A 24,578-nucleotide genomic window follows, 5' to 3' on the forward strand; every position below is an offset into this window, starting at 1 on the left:
CTAAAAAATGACCTGCACTTGATAAGAATCACAAGCTGAAGTGTTATAAAATACATGAAGACTGGGTTTTAATAGGGCTTATAGACAGACAGCTTGAGAGTGACTCCTGATGGACCAGCACCCCATAAAAACCCAGTCTTCATGTATTTTATAACACTTCAGCTTGTGATTCTTATCAAGTGCGGGTCATTTTTTAGGATTCTTTAGCTAACCTAAGTCTCTGAGATCCTGAGACCTTGCACTTCTGGAGACTCCAGGTAGGTTGCAGTTCTGGAAAATGGTGGCGCTGGAGACTAAAGGGTTCCTGATGGTTTCACACATAATTCTTAATTATTTTGCAGTTAACGTGTCTTTTCTTTTCCACCTGTTTTTGTCTGACCCCGCTGACCCAATGAGCATTTTGCTGTCCCTTGGTCATGCTTTAACTTTGCAATTTCTAGTATTGCATTAGTATTGCGTCCTTCTCATGAGTATTTAATAATTTTTGACTTTTCAGTCTGAGTTAAATCTCTTTTTTGGCTCATTTTGCCTGTAAAAGAAAACTTGCCTAATAATTCTGCACACCTGAATATAAGGCATTTTTCATTTCCAGCCTTCATGAACAATTATATATCACTTATAAATGATTAAAAACAATATTAATAGTAGTTATTAAGATTGATGTGGATTGGAATTGGTAAAATGTGCTTGGGAAAAAAATATGATCAGAAAATCAACTTGCCTAATAATTCTGCACTCCCTGTAGATGTCAGATGCCAGGACACTTATCACACATGTGAAGTTTGGGGCAGATCGGACACTGTAGGCCAAAGTTACAACAACATCCTCTTTCATGGCGAAACATCAAACTTTGTCAGGCCGCCACGGACACGCCCTTCAACGAAAACTCAAGATCTTCACAATTTAACATTGTTAAGGCCTTAAAATTAGACTGACCAAACATGATGTTGTTCTGTTTAAATGTCAATGAGGAGTTAATCACAGTGTAAAACATGTCATTTCCTGTTACCCACAGGTGGCGCTATGACTGTAACTGAATATTGCCATGTAGATGTCTTCAGGTCAGGACTCTAATAAAACATGTGAAGTTTGGGGCAGATTGGACATTGTATGGCCGAGTTACAACAACTTCCTGTTTCATGGCGAAACATCGAACTTTGTCAGGCCGCCACAGACACGCCCTTCAGCGAAAACTCTAGATCTTCGCAATTTTAATGTCTTAAAGGCCTTTAGATTAGACTGACCAAATATGATGTTGATCTGATAAAAGCTCTAAGAGGAGTTTGTTGAATTACAATGTGTGGAAATGACAATAACTGCACACATTTTGCAGAGAAAATTCAAAATATTTCACTTCCTGTTGGTTTTTCAGATTTTGCACTCCGGGGCTTTTTTGTAGGGATTGGGCTGTTACATGTGTCTACTGAATGCTGCGTGAAATGTAGCGCAAAGGGTGCTTAAGTGAAATATTGTAGGTGGCGCTATCGAGCCATTTTGCAATACCTAATTCTGAAACCCATATCAGATGTAAATTTTCAACACTTCTGATGCGTGTGCAAAGTTTCATGAGTTTTTGAGCATGTTTAGGCCCTCAAAAATGCGATTTATTTCGGAGAAGAAGAAGAATTGGCCAAGCAATTACAATAGGGTCCTCACACCATCAGTGCTCGGGCCCTAATTATGGCAACAGTTATGTATTTGAATGTAGTTCAATTCATTAAAAAGATGCAAATGAATAGACATAAGCCAGTTCAGAGGCTGCATCCTTCGAAAGTTGATTGCATCACAGTGGCGCAACGAATGCTATCCCAGTTCAAAGGCTCCTTCAAATGAGTCCTTCGTTTCCTGGACAATGAAGGATAAAACAGATGGATCCTTCCTATCCCAGAATTCATTGCGCCCTAGTGATGACATGATTTTTTTTGAGGGAAATTGACAGATTACACTTTAAAAATGCTAGGTTAAAAACAAACCAAGTTGGGTTTAAAATCGAACAAACCCAGCAGTTGGGTAAATGTTTGACCAACCTGCTGGGCAGTTTTATTTAACTCAACTATTGTTTAAATTATTAATTTATTATTATTATTATTATTGCCTCTAGTAATTATGTGTCTGAATTTTAATTTCCAACCTATTTTGGGTTCATTTTAAGCCAGTCATATAATAATTTTTAAACAATAGTTAAGTTAAATAAAACTAACGTCAAACATTTAACCCAACCGCTGGGTTTGTCCATTTTCAACCCAACTTGTGTTGTTTTTAACCCAGCATTTTTAGAGCGAATAGTTTATACTCTTTAATACTGTATAAACAGAAATGCACCACAGGTAACATATTCAGACAGGTTGTGAACCCTGTTTTGTTTTCAAACAGTTAAATATAAATTTTTAAAAAAAGGTCCAGTACAAACGTTACTGCCACTCGTCAACGACAGCTGTCACAGTTGCTAGGCGACAAGAACAATCCTCCGTAGGCTAGATTGTCCCATTTAACAACACTCGGCCAAACCTTCACTGCCTTTAAGGTCTGCATCCTTTGAAGGATGCAGCCTCTGAATTGGGACACAGCAATACAGTCACATGACTGAGAAGATGATGCAAAACAAAGAGTTTAAAGTGCCCTATGTCATGAGAACCTTCTGGCTTGGATTTAGGTTATAAGGTGTCTTACAGCTGTGATTAAGATAAGTTAACCCAATTCTCATCCATTTTTTTAAAGCCCTGATGCACAATATGTCCGGTTTCTAAGGTGTCACATGACAAGGCATGGCAGGGAACAATTATTCAGACAATAGCCTGGCAACCTAATTACTCACTACTCCTAATGTGTGCACACTAGGATGGGTTAAATTCAGAGGACAAATTCACTTTCATAATCTCTACTTGGTTAACATGCAGAGGTGTAAAAAGTGCTGAAAATTTACACTTAAGTGAAAGTATAGATACTGTGTATAGAGGCAAAGAAGAAAAAAAAGTCTAGTCAAATATGTACTATAGTGAAACTTAAAGGTTTCCAGACTTCATTAACATCATTTTGACTGTATTCTATCTAGAGACAGAAGATTTTTTCATTAATGCAAATTTGATGCGCTAAATTTGTAAAGCAACCTGTTTAATCACAATTTTCTCAGTGTTGAGATTATATAATCCAATGTTACCTTAAATTCTTAAGCGTTAAGATCATGCAGTTAATTTTATAGTTGTTAGACCTCTGAATAAAGTTTACTTTGAAAAAGTAATGCATTACAATATTGTGTGACTCCCTTAAAAAACTAATTGCACTTAGTTACTTTTTATGGAAAGTAATGCGCCACAGCAGCAAAGACATTGGTTAATAAAGTGACATTAAATACATAAAGTATATTTGTGTCATTTAACCAACCCGATCTCACGGCAATTCGTATGTATTTTACGAGGTGGCTAATTCGTACGAATTCATATGTTTTTTGCTAAATCGTATGTATTGAGTTGCCAAACCCCACCCCTAAACCTACCCGTCACTGGGGTTTAGACAAATCGTAGGAATTCGTATGAGTGAGGTTGTACGAATTTGTACGAATTAGCCACCTTGTAAAATACATACGAATTGGTCATGGGATAGCGCTGAATTTAACATATTTAATCATTGCAGGTTTGAAAATGTCTCCGTGTAAACTATAAAAACGTTACATTGTGAAAAAGGTGACGTCACGCACATGCGTATTACTTGTTCAGTCTATAGGCATGTAGTGTTTCTTTACAAAGTGACATCGCCATCTACTGGCCTGGCAGCAGAATACAGTGCTTTTAGTATTTTTTGCAGATCTGTGTGAACGGGATCATTTTGACAACGTTGTCGTCTGTACGTGAAAAACAAAGAAAAAACTTTTCAGTTTTTAGTAAATCGTTGTCGTGTAAACATACCCTGAATGGGCAAAACATGAAACCAAGACATGTGAACAAAAACTACTAACTAAACAAGACAAAACCCTGACAACTAGTTACTTGAAAAAAGTAATCTGATTACTTTTTGTAATGCGTTACTCACAATACTGTTTATAAACTGACTAGGTCATGTGAGTCCATCTTTAGTGATGCATTGCTTTATGACGGTGTTGTGGTGACTAATATAAAAATTGTGAGGAGAAATACTTCAGAAATGTAATTAAGAATAAAAAAAATATATTTATAAAATACATTTATAATAAACTAATAAAATACAATAATAAAGTATACAAAATATAATCTACAAAAATGAACTATTTCTACTTGATCTAGAGCCCTTAAAAATAAATTATGTTGTTCATTAAGATTGAACAAAAACAGTTAGCTCGCATGTATATATTTAGAATAATTATTCACAATGTTTACACCTATAGCATGATCAACAATATTAACAATTCACACACACTCTTAATTAAAAATACTTTTGAAATGATTTGTAGAGGAGAGATTCAATATTTCATAATACATTATCATATTAAATTATAATTCCTTATAATTAGCCTAGATATTTGAACTGGGATTGCAGTAAGACCATATCCAACATTTGAGGCAAATGTTTAATAGTAATGTACAATATAGGCTACTATGTGCATCGTGAAGAGACAGATGTGTGTCTCTCGCACTCTCTCTCTCACACACACACATACACACACACACACACACACACACGAAACACACACTCTCACGCAGTCGTGCTCTTGTGACTCGGGTGAGTGCGCGTGAAATTACAGTCGCTATCTCAGTCGCGCGCTCTGAGGTAACAGTTGCAGCGCTTCAGTCCGGGAGAATCTGACTTGAGTGAGTCTGGAAAGAGCAACAGTCACGAGCTTTGCACGGAGAGACAACACTTCTGAAGGCTACAGGTATGAGCACTTTACACAATGCGCGCTTGAGCTTGAACTCATGAAACTGAGGAACACTCAAAGGATTCATCAGCATTCGGTGGTCCAGGATCACTGCGTGATATGCGAGATATTTTAGTGTTTTGAGAAAGATGCATTGCCTTGTGCGATTGATCAAACAGGTCTGTTGACTTCAATTAGCCTACTGAACGCAAGTCTCTGAGGTTAGACGCTAACGCAAGATTTTAAACTTACGATTACTACTCAGTTTTTGATGCTTATAACTCTTGGCAATGATATTCTGTCACCAATATTGTGTTTTAATGAAAAATAATTGTTAAATGTCGGCTATTCTTCTTATTTTTTTATTAGGCTAGCACGCATTCAGATAAAGCCCCAGCAACTGCTATTATATATAGGCTAACGTTACATTCTGATTGTGAAGGAATATTCACTTTTAAAAATAAAAGTTCCAAAAGTGGGTTTTCCCAGCGATGGCATAAAAAACATTTAGGTTACCCAAATAAATAACCTTTCAGATCTTAAAAGAGCCTCTTTTTGCACTGTGTGAAGAACTTGTTAATCTAAGAATCTTTTTCACTTTAAAGAAGCTTTTGTGCTTAAGGTTCCATGGAACTATATCGATAAAGAATCTTAATTTTTTTAAAGAATATAATTATTTCGTCATTCACTCATCATCATGATGTTCTAAATTCGAACGGCCGGTACTCTTTATTCTATTTACAACGTTAAGTAAATTAATTCTGAAACGCGGCACTGATTACTCGTTACACGAGTTACTTGTTACTGATTACTCGACCTCTGAAAGACTACCATTATCTTTTTAAATTACACTTTTTGTAGGCTAGTTTTATCATTATTTCTTGGATAAAGTGGTGTAACTACAATGGACTCCGGTCTGAATGCTCATTGGCCAATACCTGTCCACCATATCGATACTTGGATCGTTATTTTGTTGCATAGCAACGTTACGCGAGTGACTATATTCTAGCCAAGGAATGGTATTTTGGAAACTAGTCATTTGGAATGTCAATTTAGTCATAAATGCTCAATACAAATAAAAATAATACAATCAAATTTTTGTTATTAATATTTTTATTAATCTTAAAAGACACTTGGGTCTTGCTATAGCCTATTGCATGGAAACTTGATTTTCCGCTATAGAATAAAAAATAAAAATGGTAATCACAGTTGCGAGAAATAAAGTAAGAATTGTGAGAAAGTCACAGTTACCCTTTTTATTTTTTATTCCGCCGTGGAAACAAGCACCCATAAATTGTGAATAACAACATGCCTTAAGTCGTAACTATAGTCTCAGTATGGCAAGATCTCTCATACCTTAATAGATAACTATTTGTACTTGCAAAAATAAGCTTGTACTACTTTGATAAAAATGCATAGATGACTAAGTGAACAGTTCATACTTTGGTGTTCCACAGAAGAAATAAAGCTATATGGGTTTAGAATAGCATGAGGGTGAGTAAATTATATCAGAATTTGCATTTTTGGGTGAAAAAAACATGATAAACTCAAATTATAGCTCACATTATGCAGTTTTGATGGACAGATAATGTCTTATTAATGTTTGATCACTTCTATTGGCAAATTTCAAGTCATTTTTAACACTTTATTTGCATGAAATGGTGTTTTTGTTTCTTGATATGACTTGTTTTGCAATCAAGCTCTGGCTTTTGCTGTTCTATTGCGCTCAACAGTCAATTATTTTAAAGCTAGTGTGTTATTTTAAATGTTTAATTCATGTGTTTTGTGATTACGAGAGTTTTGCCATTGGTCCAAGCCGACTGCAACTAACAGCAACTTCAGTACTGGTCATTTGCCTAGATTTGAGTAAGATTTTCCATGTCACCAGGAAGGGGGGTGAGGTCTGTCGTTGCACCCAGTCATGTTAAATTATTCAGATGCCATCTCTATTTTTCACAGAAACAGAGCGACGCGCAGCGAGACACCTTTAATATGTAGAAAAGCCAGAAATAGTAGTGTTTGTAACTACCGTGCACTCCGGGTTTTATTGAGCATGGGGGTTTCTTTAAAACAGTGCAATGACACACAATAACACCTGCACTGTTTTTCAGGGCTGCCCGTCCCAAAATATTTTGACGATCATATGAAGTCTTTGTGCGGCCGCCTACAAAGCCGGTCTTCTACAGTGCTTTGTCTCACTATAAATGGCACCAAGCACAATCACAGCCCTTTGATCCCTCACTCAAGTCCCTTTTGTCTTTGCCGCTCACTTTCACCAATGAAAAAGCCTGTATGCTAACAAGGGTCTGGGGAGAGAGCTGTGTTTGTGCTGGTCACCATCAACATAATAGCGAGCATGAATAATCAGTCCGTTTTCAACCAACATTAAAGGCAGAGAACATAAACAGCTTCATTTCTTTATCTGTCTGCCATCCATCCATCCATCCATCCAGCATCTGTGTGGTGCTAATTAATCTGAATTGTGCTTTTAGTTAAAAAAAAGTACATTATTTTTCACGGTCACTCTTTGAACTGCTGTGATTTTTGATAGCAGCAGTGTGTAAGATTGTAGCTCGAGGGTCTGTTTTATCAGGCACATAGGTGCCGTTCTGTGGTCCGAACAGTTTATTTCTTCATCATTTCATTTTCACTGTCCTTTAATCCTTTTTCTTTTATAGCACTGCTACTTTCTTTCATCTGTTCACCCTCACTTTTTCTTTGATTCAGTTGAGCCAGCCAGTTCCCAAATGGAATCAAGGGTAAACTACAATGATAATGACAGTATAATATCCTCTCTAGTCTATACCGAGACCTTTTCGTATCTCAGATGAAACAAAACTCTCTTTAAAGTGTCTGATCTGTAGTATAGGACTCTCTTATTTCATCTGTCACCTGTGTGGCTTTAGAGCTTGATTACATCAAAGCAGAAGCATCATCATTGTGGTCTCTTCACAGCCTTATCTCAGATCAGCTAAGCCTGGATACTGGTTTTATCCATGCAAATGATGAGGTGATAGTATGTGTGTCATCAGATTAAAAAAGCAGGTTTGTTTAGAGACGGTGCATGTGCTATATAGTGAACGAGCAGCATTGCATGCATGCACACATTTGATGCAGTATAATAATAATAAAATATTACAGTGTAATAAGTAAAAATTTACATGTCAGAATAAATTGTACAAACTATTTGAGACTAAACAAACTAAACCCCATTCTTTAGAAAACAAATGCCATGTGCTGATGGTGCAAATGCACGTTTTCATGGTAAATGTCCATGTTAGTCACCCAGCCTTTAGTCATTCACACAGGACGGTGTGCATATGTGCCATGCGGAGGGCTGAGGACCACCAGCTGCTCCACATTGCATCAGACCTTCAGATCATGTGGCGGAGAGATTATGCAAGCCAACTACTCATGTTTAAATATGACCAGTCTGTGCTGTGTATTATTTAAGAAGTATCTCACGAGCAAGAGTACTGTCATAATATCGCTCCATAAACATGAAGTTAAAACTCAGTATCTCACATTTTAAATGCAATGCTACACCGACAAAAATGTTTCCAAACAAAGCCACAACAGAGTCGTTGCGTGTCTTTGAGCAACACACAGTTATGTTTTGCTCCTGAATGAATGGAATGAATGATTCAATGACTCGTTCATAAAGACAGACAGATGTTTTGTTCCTGATTGAATCAGTGTTTTTGAATGAATCATTTGAGTGAATAATAAATTACTTAATCATAAATACAGCCAACATTCCCCACCACAGTCTGTCTGGAACCAGTTTTGCTATCCTTAAAAAAATTAAAACTATTAAATAAAGCTGAAAAAAAAATGAGATTAAAAAAAAAAACTTAAACTTAAAGGTGCCCTAGATTCAAAATTTGAATTTACCTCGGCATAGCTGAATAACAAGAGTTCAGTACATGGAAAAGACATACATTGAGTTTCAAACTCCATTGCTTTCTCTTTCTTATGTAAATCTCATTTGTTTAAAAGACTTCCGGAAAACACGCGGATCTCAACATAACACCGACTGTTACGTAACAGTCGGGGTGTATGCCCCAATATTTGCATATGCCAGCCCATGTTCCCAACATTATGAAAGGCATTAGACAAGGGCAGCCAGTAACGTCTGGATCTGCACAGCTGAATCATCAGACTAGGTAAGCAAGCAAGAACAACAGCGAAAATGGCAGATGGAGCAATAATAACTGACATGATCCATGATAGCATGATATTTTTAGTGATATTTGTAAATTGTCTTTCTAAATGTTTCGTTAGCATGTTGCTAATGTACTGTTAAATGTGGTTAAAGTTACCATCGTTTCTTACTGTATTCACGGAGACAAGAGCCATCGCTATTTTCATTATTAAACACTTGCAGTCTGTATAATTCATAAACACAACTTCATTCTTTATAAATCTCTCCAACAGTGTAGCATTAGCCGTTAGCCACGGAGCACAGCCTCAAACTCATAGAGAATCAAATATAAACATCAAAATAAATACTTTACTCACATAATTCGAAGCATGCATACAGCATGCATGACTAACATCTTGTAAAGATCCATTTGAGGGTTATATTAGCTGTGTGAACTTTGTAAATGTGCTGTAATATAATTGAGAGCTCGTGTGGCTGGGAGCACGCGATTTAAAGGGGCGGCGCGATGAAAAAATCAGTGCATAGTTAATGATGCCCCAAAATAGGCAGTTAAAAAAATTTATTTAAAAAAATCTGGGGTATTTTGAGCTGAAACTTCACAGACACATTCAGGGGACACCTTAGACTTATATTACATCTTGTGAAAAAGCATTCTTGGGCACCTTTAAAAAACAAAAATTATAAATGTTGACTTTGCAAATAGCTAAAATAAAATAAGTTTAAAATGGAGTACAAAACTAAATATATTAGGGATGCATTGATTCTTTATATTCGAAAGCCGATAACCGATATATTGGCCGATAAATCTAAATTTTCTAAAAAATATATTTTTTTTAAAGGAACAGTGTGTATATTAGAATATCAAATTAATAAAAACCAGATGGCTTGTGTTGCTAATTTTGCTAAATGAGATGCAGTTAATTTTAAAATATATTGTATGATGGAGAAAGCTCTCTCTGATTATGCTGTTAGCCACTAGACAAAACAGTGTTGACTCTGAGGTACAAACATTGTACTTGTGGAAAATCAAGAAAACAAACCATTCAAACAATAAGACTAAACGTGTTGAGCTATATAGTTTTCTGTTTATAAGTGTATCCAAACAGTTGCTCACCTGTCTAATAAAACACACAAAAATATATTAAAGCGTCTTTGGTGATTCCATGGTTTCTATGTAAGTAAAACTGGAAATCAAGGGTAGCGCGGATATGATGTCATTCACAGGCGAGCAAGAACATGTTAAAACTGCTGATTTAAACATTGTTGGAAACATTGTTCTAGTGGTTTTTGGATATTTTAATCTAAAAATCGTACATATTGTGCCTTAAACACAATGCTTAAACAAAGCTGTTGATCTGAGATTTTAATATGGGACAAAAATGTAATAATTTCATATACTTGGATGCACAGCACCATTCAAATTCAATCTTCTAGATGAGTTTTGCATTTAAAAATGAATTGGAGAACAGCTCTGATATTATTATCCACCGAATGTATCCTTGCTCTAGATTTTAGCTGATGAGTGTGAAAGTAATTTCCTTCGAAAATGGTGGAAGAGCTGATTTGAATAACAAACTATGTACAGACTTGCTCTGCATAAAATCATGGTAGGTGCGCATGGATTGGCTGGATGGTTTTGGCAGGATCTTTTCATAGATGTGAAAATAAGCCAGCTGTGGTTATTGCAGGTGGCTCATCTGAATCAGTCTCTCCCTCATTCACAGGCAAATGAGTGGACCGAGCAACGCTGTGACTGTGAGATTGTAAATGTACTTCCTCCTGACTCGTTGTAGGTTTAAGCGTGTCACTGGGCAGTATGACGGAGGTGATGAACAGCTGTGACTCTGCGGTGGGAGACTACAGTGCATCTGAGGAACAGAACATCTCTTTTCAGGTGGGCTTGCACTTTACTGGCTGCTGTGTGAACTTGATGGGCATCGTAGTTCTAGACCAGTGCTTCTCAAACGTGAGGGAACAGAAGGGGGTACACAAACAAAATGCTAAGTTTTGCTGTTTGTTTAATTCTACCCCACCTTAAAATAACATTAAAACCGAGCATTTTTTTCCTAACATGCAAAATGCTGAAATGGTCAAAACATGACATCCAATCAAATTACCTCACCTTTTGCGATCTGCATCCACACAAGCGGCGTGCATATGATAGGTTGCATGCAGAATATGCAGCCTTAGCAAATCGCGCAACATTACTGCTGTTAGCGATAGATTCAATAGCTTTTGCAAACAAGATGGGTTATTTGCATTTAGTGCAAATAGACACTCTGTTTATGTTCTCGCTCATACAGCTCTTTAAATCTCTGATTCCTTGTTCTTAGCTATGCTTGGTAATGTTTTTGCTTTTTAGCTTTAACTAGGAACTCCTCTAGCCATCTAGCAGAATGTTTATGCTCACCGTAAATACAGTACTGAAGTCTTCAGTTGTGCTTCTCAAGGTTACGTCAGTTAGCAATTCTAACCTGTGATGGAATGAAAACAGAGTATTGGTAAGTTGCTGAAGACAACAATAAAATATACAGTAAAGGCCCGTTTACACCAAGAACAATAACTGTATTAAAGGGAGGTCACACAACACTTTTCATTCGTACATATGCAAATTAAAAATGGGCTCAAGCGAAAGTTGTGAATTCAAATCATGTGAACATGTGTGACTAATAGAAGAATGATACGTCATAGTGTGAGCTCTTAGCTGAATTAAAGGAATATATATGAAAAAGTCACCTCTTAGTACAAAATTGAGTTATTTTTTTGTGTTTAAACAGTCAAATACACACAAAATAATGTCAAAATGCCTGTCTTGGAGAGTATTCACGTAAACACAGTCAGTATTTTTTAAGTGAACGTAAACAGTTGAGAAAGAAAACGCATGTGTAACAGTATAATGGATCTGTGCGTCAGGTCTTAAAGTGACAGCAGCCTAATAAACCTGCTGCCAAATTATGAGATAATATTAAAAATATCTATATGGCAGTTTTTCCTCATGGTATTGATGTCAAATTGTGAAATTGTGGCTTTGGAAAGCCACTAGACACAGTGGCTGGAGAGCAAAAAAGTTCATGTCAAGCCCTGATCCGGATGTACTACATTCATCATGTCAAGTGATTTTATGGCGCCAGTTGTGTAACTTCACTGCCATTCACAACTTCTCTAACATGGCAACATGGGATAGTAAAGTGTCCATTAGATGCTCACTTCAGAATCCTGCCAGAAATAGTAGATCATCTGGCAAATTTCATATGGCAACCATCTACTGCAGGGCTCGTCAACTGGCGGCCCGCGGGCCAAATCCGGCCCGTCAATCATCTTCATCCGGCCCGCGGCACCCCAGTCTCCCTCCTCCTCTTTTCCTGGCAGTGCAGCTAAATTTGGTTAGATACGTGGCCGCAGTGGCAGATATATGCACTGTTCGTACCGTGCACGCTCCTCCGACTGACCTGAGAAACGTTTTGCGTGCAAATATTTCAGCAGTTATTATGTGTCTCGTAATTCTGTGGACGGAACCAGCGATACCAATCATTTGTGAATTAATCATTCTTTTGTCTTGATTCTTTCATTTCCGTCAATTGACTAAACACGCATGCATAACCATCTGAAACTATTCGGATTTGTTCGGACCGCTCTGTCACTGAATCATCTGAAGTTGTTTCTCGGTCAGTAACAACAAATACAGAACAAATAGCGCTGTTTTCAGCCGTTTCACTATAGTTTACTTTGAACTACGCAGCACGGCCCAGTGGATAACGGAACGAAAACTTAAAGGAGCTGCGTTTATTCCCGGTCACCGTTATTAAACAGTGTTTAATAACACACACAACACACACCTCTCATTTACAAACTACAAATCACTCGATGATTAAACTAGTTTAAATCAGATGAACAACATTCCCAACAAGACTGATGAGAGAAACGTGCCATGAATGAAGTTAAAAGACTCTTAAATCTCAAAATCACCACTCTTACAAACATTTACCATGAACTAACTATAGTAAATTACCATGGTTTGTGGAAATGTGGAATATTATTAATAATGAATACTATGTTATAGGCATTTATATTGCAATATATTTATTAGGTTGGTAGGGTTCATGACTTTGTTAAGGTGTAGTTTGTACCTGTGTTTAGGCGTTTTTTTAGGCCTATATAACATATAATAATATAATATCATTTGACAGTGGTAGTGAGTAGCCATGTTTGGTTTTATGTGTGGTTTCCAAGTCTCACTGTGAGAATATTTTCATTTAAGCCTAATAATTAATACAATCATTTTTACAGATAAGACCCCCCGGCCCACCTCAACTTTTTGATTTGATAATCCGGCCCTCGAATGAAACTACTTGAAGAGCCCTGATCTACTGTTTTATGAATACTATGAATTCAGACATACTACTCTTTTCGCCTATTTATAGATTTTGGAGCAGCCATACTTTAAAACTTCTGAAAGTGATTCTAAGGGGCTATTACACATTTTTGTGTTTAAAAATGAGAGATGCAGGGTTGGTCTAGAGAGGCTTTTTTTATTAAAAGTCAAACTTCTTTTAACTTAAGCGCTTCATTTTCAGAACTCTGTGTCATGCATGAGACACTGCAAAAGTCACATGGAGCATGTGCAACAGTCAAACATTTGCATGTCTCCTTTACCAGACACACCCAATTCAGAGGTGCAAAGTGAACTTCACAGGGTCTTTTGCCATCTTAAGCGAGATTCCAATCCAAAGGGAGTGAACAGTGTTCAGTTTGAAGGGCATTGCGAACAGCATAGGGAATAAAGGAACATTGATACATCACTTCACAGGAAGTGGAGAGGAAAAATCACCCAAATGTCATTGTGCACCGCATCACCAGTCAGAACGAATGATGGAGCAGAGCCGTTGAAAGAGTTTTTATACGGAATTTACACATGTGTTTTGAGTATTCATAAATTTTATCATTATACAAATTAGAGTATTTATGAATGGTTATGGCTATCAATGTTACATTTGCAGATTCTGTTGTATGAATAGGCATGACAAAGTGTTGAGAAGCAGCTGATGCTCTGTCATTTTTTTATTTTACTTTATTTACCTCAGGGAGTGTTTACAATGTGGCTGCGCGTGGAAAAGAAAGCGCACAAGATGAAACCCAGACCATGGATTAAGAATACATTTACACATAGTTAACCAATTCATATTGGTTAATTCATATAGAATGACCGTTAGTACAGCTTCAAATCTGGTAATAGTCAATTAATAGCTGCAATAGTCATATAAAAGTATATAATAAACATACAAGTTTTGATTATATTACATTAGATACATAATGTGCGTTTTTTGTATATGTATTTTATATGGTTTTGTATATGTATTTTATATATTTTAAATTCGAAACTTGTGCAACCCCGTCGTTGACTTTCTTTGATGACATTTGCAGGGCATTCCAAATGAGCTGTGTTGCCAAGTTTGCGGATTTCCCGCAGAATTGGGCTACTTTATCCACTGTTGCAGTGAGTTGATTTTCATGTCCCAAATAACATGGTATTCAGCCCCTAATAGGAATTAAACCAGGGGAACCCCGCCAAAACCTGGATTTAACCCCCCGGAATGCGATTTTTACCGGGGGACCTCCCTTAGTTTTGGGCTAGTATTGAGTAGCAATTGGGTGGGGTTTGTTGTGAAAACCTGGCAACCCTGCAAATGAGCCGATATTGTTAGCGAAGTCCACTTCAACTGATATACCGTTCTCAGGGAGTAGGGAGCAGTGAACACTGCGTAGGGACCCTGTTGAATGGAACGCAAGTCTTGCAGTCTCTACTAACGAGCTGATGAGTTGAATCAGGTGTGTTAAATAAGGGAGACATCCAAAATTTGCAGTGTTGGGGGGTCCCCAGGACAGGTTTGAGAAACACTAGTCTAGCACATGCTTACATATAAAAACTATTTAAAAAGTGCAATGCAAAAACACGTTCTATGTGAATGGTATCATTCCTCTGTGTCCATTATTGTCATAGCTGTGGGTAGGATGTTGCTATTCTCATAGAATTAGAACAATTACACTCTTAAAGGATTAGTTGACTTCAGAATTAAAATTTCCTGATAATTTACTCACCCCCATGTCATCCAAGATGTTTATGTCTTTCTTTCTTTAGTCAAAAAAAAAAATGAGGAAAACATTCCAGGATTTTTCTCCATATAGTGGACTTCACTGGGGTTCAACGGGTTGAAGGTCCAAATGTCAGTTTCAGTGCAGCTTCAAAGAGCTCTACATGATCCCAGACGAGGAATAAGAGTCTTATCTAGCAAAACGATTGATCATTTTATTAAAAAAACCCCAAATTATACACTTTTAGAAGACCGAAAAGTACGGAAGTACCAATCCAGTGTTTATAAAGCGAACGTGCAAAGACTAAGTCAAACACCTTTACAATAAAAAGGTAAAACAACGATGTCGGACGATTTTGAAGTTGGAGGAGAAAATGAGTTTTTCCTACTACTACTGTACTTCCGCCTACGTCATGCGTGATCTTTCCAACGTGATTACGTAATGCGTGGCACATCGCAGAGCAGTGAAAGATGAGCATTTGTGGTTAAAAAGTATAGAAACTTTAATGTTTTTAGAAAATGACAGATTGTTTGGCTAGATAAGACTCTTATTCCTCGTCTGGGATCATGTAGAGCTCTTTGAAGCTGCACTGAAACTGACATTTGGACCTTCAACCCGTTGAACCCCAGTGAAGTCCACTATATGGAGAAAAATCCTGGAATGTTTTCATCAAAAACCTTAATTTATTTTCTACTGAAGAAAGAAAGACATGAACATCTTGGATGACATGGGGGTGAGTAAATTATCAGGAAATTTTAATTTTGAAGTGAACTAATCCTTTAAAAATGGTTCCAAAAAGGGGTTTTCAGAGTGATGACATAGAAGAACCATTTTGGGTTCCCCAAATAATCTTTCAGCGAATAGTTCTTAAAAGAATTACTTTTTCCTAGTTTAAAGAACATTTTAATAATCTAAAGAACCTTTTGTGCAATGGAAAGATTCCATGAATGTTAAAGGCTCTTCATGGAACCATTAATGCCAATAAAGAACCTTTATTTTTAAGAGTGTTATAGTTATCGTGTATGCATTACGCAGCATTTTACAAAAATAATTGAGCGTTAAATGCCACGATTGACCAATCAAAATCCAGTATTCCAGAGAGCCAGGTAAATACTAGGTATTATTTTAAGCCATGGTCACACAGACGTACACACTGAGTGCTTTTCTGGTTACCTGATAGATGGCTTTGATGGGTCTCCGTGGATCAATTTCGAGCTCCATCATTTCCGCCTGATTGGAGTCCCTTTTATTTTGCTCACATCGCTACGAAAAGCCAATCGGATGCATGCTCGTTCATACAGCCTGATGCTGGAAGAATTCAGATTCCTCTCAGATACTCGAGAGAGAGGCTCAAAAGGTCACAGTCTTTCCAGGAAACAATCATCATTACCCGTTCTTTACCACAGGATGAGCAGTGCCATTATATGCCAGCTGAATGAACCCTGTCTGAATCTGTCATTCACTCTGTCATGTGAGCTCTTTCTGTGCTGTGGAAACCAGCATGCCAATGCACAGTTGGTACAGATGCTTTTAGACTCGATACACGACATGTTGCAAACACACGGATGCACACTCAAGATGCTCTTGTTCACACTTCACTGCATATACACAACATGAGTCACATCCTGCTCTCATGAACTCTAAATAAGGCTGCGCTATGGCAATAGAACTCACGCAACGCATGAGGTGAATGCCAAACACCTCGTTAATACAAACCCATCAAGGTTTTTTTGATGAAATTGCTGGGGGGAAGATTTGTAAACACACTCATATTATAAGTGATTGTCCACAAAAAAACTGATTTCTTTCTCCTCTGTGATTGCTTATAATGGGAATGCGCTGAAAATCTCAAGTGGGCTTCAGTGCTGAATGCTTACAAGAATAAAACAACACAGACCAGACTTTCTAATATTAGGATACAACGAGGCTAATGGCGCACCGGGGTAAAAGGCGCCTTTGATTTTATTCTCCTATAAACCACTAGATGGCACAAAAACTCATCGCAGCACTTTCTTAAAAGTAAGATTTTTACTTTAATAAAGCATAAAAATCCCCCAATATGTTTGCAGATATTTAGGAAACATGCTAAGTTCACCTACTTGTTTCTCAGAAAAACATTGCTACAGACAGATATTCTACTTTGAAAATGTGTGTTCCGTGTCGGAATGTCTGTCTTTGTTTTGGTCTGTGTGAATCCGTGTGCTGCCAGTTATCCAATAGTATTTCGACATCACAGGTTGCCCGTTGGCGGAGAACACCGCATATTGCAACCATGGAAACCAGCAAACAAACTGGGTCAGAGAATCGCAGATTCTACCCGACCTAAAAAGCCTCTGCATCCATCTAAATATCTCTATGAAAGACAGCATATTAAAATAGATAAATCAACTCATCAGCTTACAGTGTGAATTGCGCTCCCTATTGTTGCTGGCAACCCGCGTCTTTGAACGAGGGGGCGGGCCAAACAATATTTTGAATTTGGACTGCAGTACTTATTTTGAACACTGGGTGTCATTATTACGTAGAGCCCCTTTAAACATCCGCTTTTCAAGATGCACGTGGAAATTTGGCTGATCCTTGACTCGATCGCCGGCAGTAGCGCAGAGTTAATTCTGTCCTGATTTGATCTAATAATTAATGTTTTTAACTCTTAAATGCATGACTGTTTCACCAATCATTCTTACATATTCGGGTCTTTATCGACCCGGACCTATATCTAACACGGAAGGATCTCTACCTGTCGCGATAATATAAAACTCCTCTGATATTAGAGTAACAATTACAGAAGAATAAAATAAATCGTATTTTGTTACCTTTTGGAGCTTGAAAGGGCTCAGTTTGAGCAGATGTTTTATGCCATCATCACTGTCCTCGTCAGAGCTCATTTCCCAGTAAATTAAGCAAATAATGGACTAGTTTTATGTTTGAGGTCACGAATATGAGCCCATTCGCGATCTCAAACGTATTCTCAAAACTATATAATTTTCAACATCTTCAAAATCAATATTTCGATCGCTAACAGCTTCACCAGATCCATCCAGTAAGAGTTACAGTCATATTTGATTGCGTTCAGTACTCGCTCTGCAGTAAATCGCTGAGCCATTTCATGTTTTTCTTATTATTTCGTTTTTTTGTCTGAATGAATCGTCACTTCATCATTGTGTATCAGACATTGCCACCTTGTGGAATAAACGTGAATTGCACTTATTCCGTCATCTAAGATTCAATTATTGTTGTGCAGAAAAAATACACGTACACTCATACACACCTCGGGTCGTTTGCGACCCTATACAATTTTTACAAAAAATGAATACAAAAATAGGCATTCTTTTATAATTTTATGATTTTTTTCTTGTTATATTCTTTATAATAAACTGATTGAGCAATACCAAGAAGGTTGATGTTTAATTTTAAAAAATGAACGAGGAGGAGGGTAGTGAATGACGTCCCGGGTCACTAAAGACCCGAGGTATGCATTTAAGGGTTAAAACAGAGTGTCTGTTTATACTAAGTGTAAATAGCCTGTCTTGTTGACAAAGGCTATTTACACTAACTCCGCCCACTAATGTCTGGTTGGGCCACACAAGATTAAAAAAGACGCATGCCACTCAAAGTCTACAGTGGAGTAGGCTGTTGAAGGTTCTGATGAAGTAGCTTTTGACGCGATCGACCCGAGGTCGAATCCGCCTTTTGCTGAACTGTTTCCCATCACAAATCATATCGGAAAGGCATTTATTTTCAATAAAAATGAAGAAAATATTTGAAAAGTGGAAATAAAGTGCCTAACGTGTTTATCGGGTAGGGTTAGGGTAGGTGTAGGGAGGGCTTAACTGTCCAAATATATCGCTATTTTCAATATATAGTTTAAATAGCTTCTATTGCTAAGAAAATATGCTAGTTTCACTTAGTGTAAATAGCCGCTGCCCTTTTAAAATGTTGTAGATGTAAGTAGCAAATGAGAATCATTAAAATTATTGAATATATTTTGAGACAAAGGTCTTGTTAATGATTTTCAGTTTTGTTCAAGGTAATTAAAGCAACAGTCTTTCAACAATGGAAGAAAGAAAAAAAGTATGGTATTTGGGGTAAAAAGCACCCCTGCTGTTGGGGCAAAAGGCACAATAATGAACGTGATGATAAATAGAAGGCTGACTTTTCCATTTGTTGACATGAACTATATTAACTTGCACGTCCACCTTAGAGATAATCAAGTAGGGCTGTAACGATATGCGATATGAAACCGAAATCGCGATACGCAGGTCCACGAACCTGTATCGCGATGTGAGAAGGCAGAATCGCGACACACCCCTTCCAACTCCCAGAGTTATCCTTCCTGTCCAGATCCAATGCTACCACATTTTTAAATTACTATAAGTATTAGGGGTGTAACGATTTATCGTAGATGGTGTGTCTCAATCAGCTCTCTAGTTCAGTAAGTGTTTCGGGCACACATTGAATCTTGCAAGCAGGTTTAAACGTTTCTCATGTCAGTCTCTTGCATGGTCGCGTGAGAAAAGTCGTGGCTTTCTTTCACCGCAGTGCACAGCACCAGCTGTGCTCACAGAAAAGCAAAAGACGCTTGCGATGCTTTGCTTTAAGAAGTTCTGTGGGGCCGTTCACATATTGCGTCTTTTCCGCGTGCAAGTCAGTTATTATTTTCAAATGTAGCCGCGCGGCAGGCGCGCTCATAATGGGATCAACGCGGTCGCGACGCGCATGCAATTCTCAACTTCTCAGAATGCCGCAAGCGCACCGCAGGTCGTGTGACAAGAATCAACCGATCAGCTATGGCCTTTCCGTAACAAAACATCAAAAGCTCAGCCGAACAGCTGATCATAGCTGTACATCGTGTTTTTTATATCTTATCTCCATCAATATATCTCGTCGTAAAACTAATGCAAGGGCTAGAAATCATTTATCCTTTGCAGAAACATCCTGATCCTCTTGGAGAGCTCAGTTCATGGTTGCATAGCAACGACCGACGCCACGGGAGCGCAAGCGCTTTGGAAAGGAGAAGCGGTGCGGCCGCGCCTTCCACGCGTTTTTAGACGCGACATGTGAACGGCCCCTATTCATAATTCTAAGTTCATGTTAAATTTAACATTTTTTTTCAGTGACAGACAGCCCTATTCAACTGTTAATTTGAATACAGAAGGTTTTTATTAAAATTTTATATTTATTTATTTTATTGAAATGTGATCTTGTATGTACAACAAGGAAAATTATTGAAATTTGTTCATGTTTTTTTAATAAATCTTGTTTGAATTTCAGTTTCATTTTGTTCAAAATATCGTGATACGTATCGTATCGTGAACTCCGTATCGAGATACGTATCGTATCGTGACCTGAGCGTATCGTTACACCCCTATAATCAAGTCATGATGAAATCATTATATTTAAAAATATGATATATTTATTGTTACTACTGTAAAAGCTATAGACTATTAAATTATTATGAGATCTCATTCAGTGCTTTTAGAATCTTCATTTTTTGAAATAAATTTGTTTCTGACAGTATATTTACCAAAATAAACAGAAAATCGTACAAACTTTGCTAAAGTGATTGTTTAGAACAAGTATTAACTTAGACATTCTTAAAAATAGACATTATTTTAGCTAAAATATTTGTATCAATACTGTGTGTCTTTTACCCCATGCTGGTTTTACCCTGTTTGTCTTAAGGTGTGCCTTTAGCCCTGTTGTACCCTACTTTTTTTTCTTGTTTGCAAGTAGATTTTCCTAAGCATACATAAAACATAGTACATTTACAAAGTTTATATTTCATGAATGATTTAATTTAGTAACACTTTAATTTGATGGTCCATTTTAGACATGCTACTAACTATAAGTAACTTTGCAACTACATGTCAACTAACTCTCATTAGAGTTTTAGTAGACTGTTAGGTTAGGGTTCAGATGAGTAGAATAAGTTGACATGTAGTTGCAATGTTATCAAAATAAAGTGTTAACAGATACTAATACTCTAATGACTGCTAGTTGACATATAGTTGCAATGTAGAATGTCTAAAGTGGACTATCAAAATAAAGTGTTATTTTTTTTATTCTGTATTTTTTCTTTTAAGCACAAATCTAAGTTTTGTCAAGTTTATGATAGAACTACTGCTTTCAATCTGACGGTTTAGTGAGGTGCCCAGATCTTGAAAAGAAGTAAAGGTCAAATCATGCTGTTTCATGAAAACTGTCAAGACAATTTTGGAGACTTTCAGACTTTGATATATCTTAGCACACCGTTCACCAAACTGTCATGTAACGTGGCCTCTTATGATCCCCTGGTATAGATCTTCCCAGACTCCCATGAAAGGTTCCCTAAGCTTTCCAAACGCTTGCCATCGATCGTGGTGGAGCCCACTGAGAGCGGGGAGGTAGAGAGCGGGGAACTGCGCTGGCCTCCTGATGATCTGAGCCCTACAGACGACCCCAGAGACAAACAGGCTCAGGCTGCATGTAAGCTCATGTTCATGCATTAAAACAATATCCTTTATTTTGCAACTTTATTCTCATAATACTACACTTGTCACATGTTTGCTGTTTTGTGTTTCTTAGTGTGACCTAAGTGTCTATCTAATTAGTCATGTCTTTCACCGGTGCCGTTAATCACTCATCTCATTTAGTTTTTTACTCAAAATGTACTCAAAATACTACAATCTTTAATCTAAAAACTTTGACTTATTGTCTTAAAAGGGCAATTATGAGATTACTCTCAATACATTACAACTTATTTATGTAATATTGATCTTAGATTTTTATTTTATTTTAATATGCTACTAAGACTTTATCATACTGTATGCAATACTTATTTATACCAAATGTTTGGGATTAGTCATCTTTTTTTAATGTTTTTGAAATAAATCTTTTTATGCTCATCAAAGCTGCATTTATTTGATCAAAACAAATGCAAAAAGAGTTAAAATATTGTGAAATATTAACCCAGTGCTGTTCGGTCATTTTTGACTAATAAAGTTTACATTTAATTTTTTTGTTCATTAGATTTTTTTTAACTTCATCAGAAATGGTACGAAACTTTGTCACTTGCGGAAAGGTTTTGTCACTTGCTGTGTGAACACACACACACACAAAAAAAAAATCATGGATTGTTCGTGGTCAAAAATGGCTGCATTGGAAAGGAATGGGAAACGAATTTCATCTAGTGGAAACGTTTGGTACTGCGCCCAAATAAATTCTTACTGAAAACTAAATTGTTAAGATATCTGCCTCAAATTTGGAACACAGATTTTTTAGATTTATGGCTGATTTTCTCACAGTTTTAGAGTAAAATGTGTTTTGGAAATAATATATTTCATTGAAAAATTTAAAATGGTATTTTATTGTAAAACTTTTTTCACTTCAGCAATGATCTGCTAAGTGTCATCTTTAAAAAAGAGTCTGTGCTACAAAGCATTCAAGATTTATGTCAGATTAATTCATTTCATTTTCAGGTCCATGCTCAAAAAGTGAATAAATGGATTATAACTACTGCATAAATATAATTTAGTACCCTAAAAATACAAAATATTAAATAAAAAAAACATTATCAAACTAAAATATAGTACAATCATCTCATTGAAATTAAAAGAAAAAAAGCTTGGTCATTTCTGACCGAGACGTGAACTGGCAGAGGGTTGAATTAAATTATTAAAATAACTTTAGATGTAATTTATTCCTGTGATCAAAGCTGAATTTTCAGCATCATTACTCAGAAATCATTCTAATATGCTGATTTGCTGAAACATTTTTGATTATTATCAATGTCGAAAACAGCTTAATATTTTTGCGGAAGCTGTGATACATTTTTTTTTCAGAATTATTTGATGACTAGAAAGTTCAGAAGAACAGCATTTATTTAAAATACTTTTTTGTAACATTATAAATGTATTTCCTTTTGATCAGTTTAATGTCTTTGCAAAATATTTCAATTGTAATTTGACACATTTTGAAATGCAACAATATGGGAATTCCAGATTTCTTCCAGAGTGTTTCGCCCCGTTGCAGCATCAGATGCGAATGCATTTGCAGGGATGTCTGAATATATATTGCGTTTGCATTTCAGGTGACAAGCTCACAGAAGACAGCCAAGAGGTCGAAACGGGGACGGAAATCTAAGAGGCGATGGTTGGCACTAATCCAGCCAATCACTGTGAATGTCTTCATTACGGACAGGAGTGAATGGGAGACTCCACCAGTTAGGTCTGCCTATCATCCACACTAGAGCCGCCCACCTGTTGACCTCCACTCCCCTAGGTGGAGCCGAGGCCTGAGAGACTGTCTTCACCGAACTAGCTCATGTGCCAAACTCTAGTGGTAGTCAGCTGCTGTGAGTTTTAAATTATCTCCAATAACACCACGGTACCCGTTAGAAGTCACCCACCCTGTATGCCTGCTAAATTATAGATTGGCATTCACTTATGTATTGACTTGCTTTGGACCAAAGTCTTTCATTCCTTCATATCAAAAGGATCTTAATTTGTTGTAGAATATCAGCATACTTTCAGTGACAAATGGATTTCAGATAACTAGAGTGCATAACGAAACATTAAACCCTACACAGTGTACAGTAGATCTCAGTGTGTTTACACATTCACACTCTACTAATAGGGTTTCCTTTTTAACATGCTTTCCAGATATCAACATTTGCACATATTCTTTGCCATTCTCTGCTGCTTATTTAAGAGTGTTCGTCAGAGCTGCTGTAAATGTAGCTTTCTTTGCCTTAGACATTTATTTGTACTTACACTGTATGTACATCATGATTTAAACGACGTGTTACTGTTTGTATGTATGTGTTTGAACCCTCCTTCTTTTCTCCATCATATGTATCTGTTACCTTCCTAAGGCGAAACTCTTTGGTGCTTCAGAGTCTGTTAAACATATTACAAATCTACTGCTATTCTTTTGATGTTTGAGTATTAGTCTTAAAATATTAATAATCTGTCTGGGAATGGGAATGAATGCAGCACAGTATCACTTAGCATTAAAGGCAGTTGTTTCTACATCTGCGCTCTGTTGATTCTTGTGGGTAGATGTCAAGCACTAGCCAACGGCGCTTTAAGTTGACACGAGAAATAGTTATTCTAACTTGACAGCATTCGCAGCTCTGAGCAGTCTTTCAGACGGCTCCTAAAATATCAACCCTCCTAAAAATGTTTTGATTAACTGTCAGGCCCCTTTTAAATCGGTTATAATGTGATCGCTCTTTAAGACTGCAGAAAACAGCGGCTGCAGTAAACAATCTTTTAACTTTTTAACTAGTTTCAAACAAGGCCACGTTCGAAGTTCAGCTTGACAAACTTTCCTATGGGGGTTATTTGAGTACACTAAAAGAGCAGACAGGATCGGAAGGGATCATGAGCTGAGACTGATACTCGAAGGTTTTTCAACACGGAAGTAAGCTATTTCCTGCGAATGTGTGAGACTTCCGATTCATTAGCTGGAAAATAACTAAGACTAACAAAGTGCAGCAAAATGGCGAAACTATGT

The 24,578-nt window shown here is 37.0% G+C and overlaps 1 protein-coding gene across 1 annotated transcript; it reads left to right on the forward strand.

Annotated features, from left to right (window-relative positions):
* Positions 1-4,594: 4,594 nt before the first annotated feature.
* si:dkeyp-72h1.1 (uncharacterized protein LOC799956 homolog) lies at positions 4,595-24,093 on the forward strand. The gene is made up of 4 exons (XM_048208342.1): positions 4,595-4,846; positions 10,787-10,887; positions 21,383-21,548; positions 23,152-24,093. The coding sequence occupies exons 2-4, from the start codon at positions 10,810-10,812 to the stop codon at positions 23,202-23,204; spliced, it is 297 nt and encodes a 98-aa protein (XP_048064299.1). The 5' UTR covers positions 4,595-4,846; positions 10,787-10,809; the 3' UTR covers positions 23,205-24,093.
* The last annotated feature ends 485 nt before the right edge of the window (positions 24,094-24,578 follow it).

Source organism: Megalobrama amblycephala, linkage group LG11 (assembly GCF_018812025.1).
Source record: "Megalobrama amblycephala isolate DHTTF-2021 linkage group LG11, ASM1881202v1, whole genome shotgun sequence".
In the NCBI taxonomy this organism is placed as follows: Eukaryota; Metazoa; Chordata; class Actinopteri; order Cypriniformes; family Xenocyprididae; genus Megalobrama; species Megalobrama amblycephala.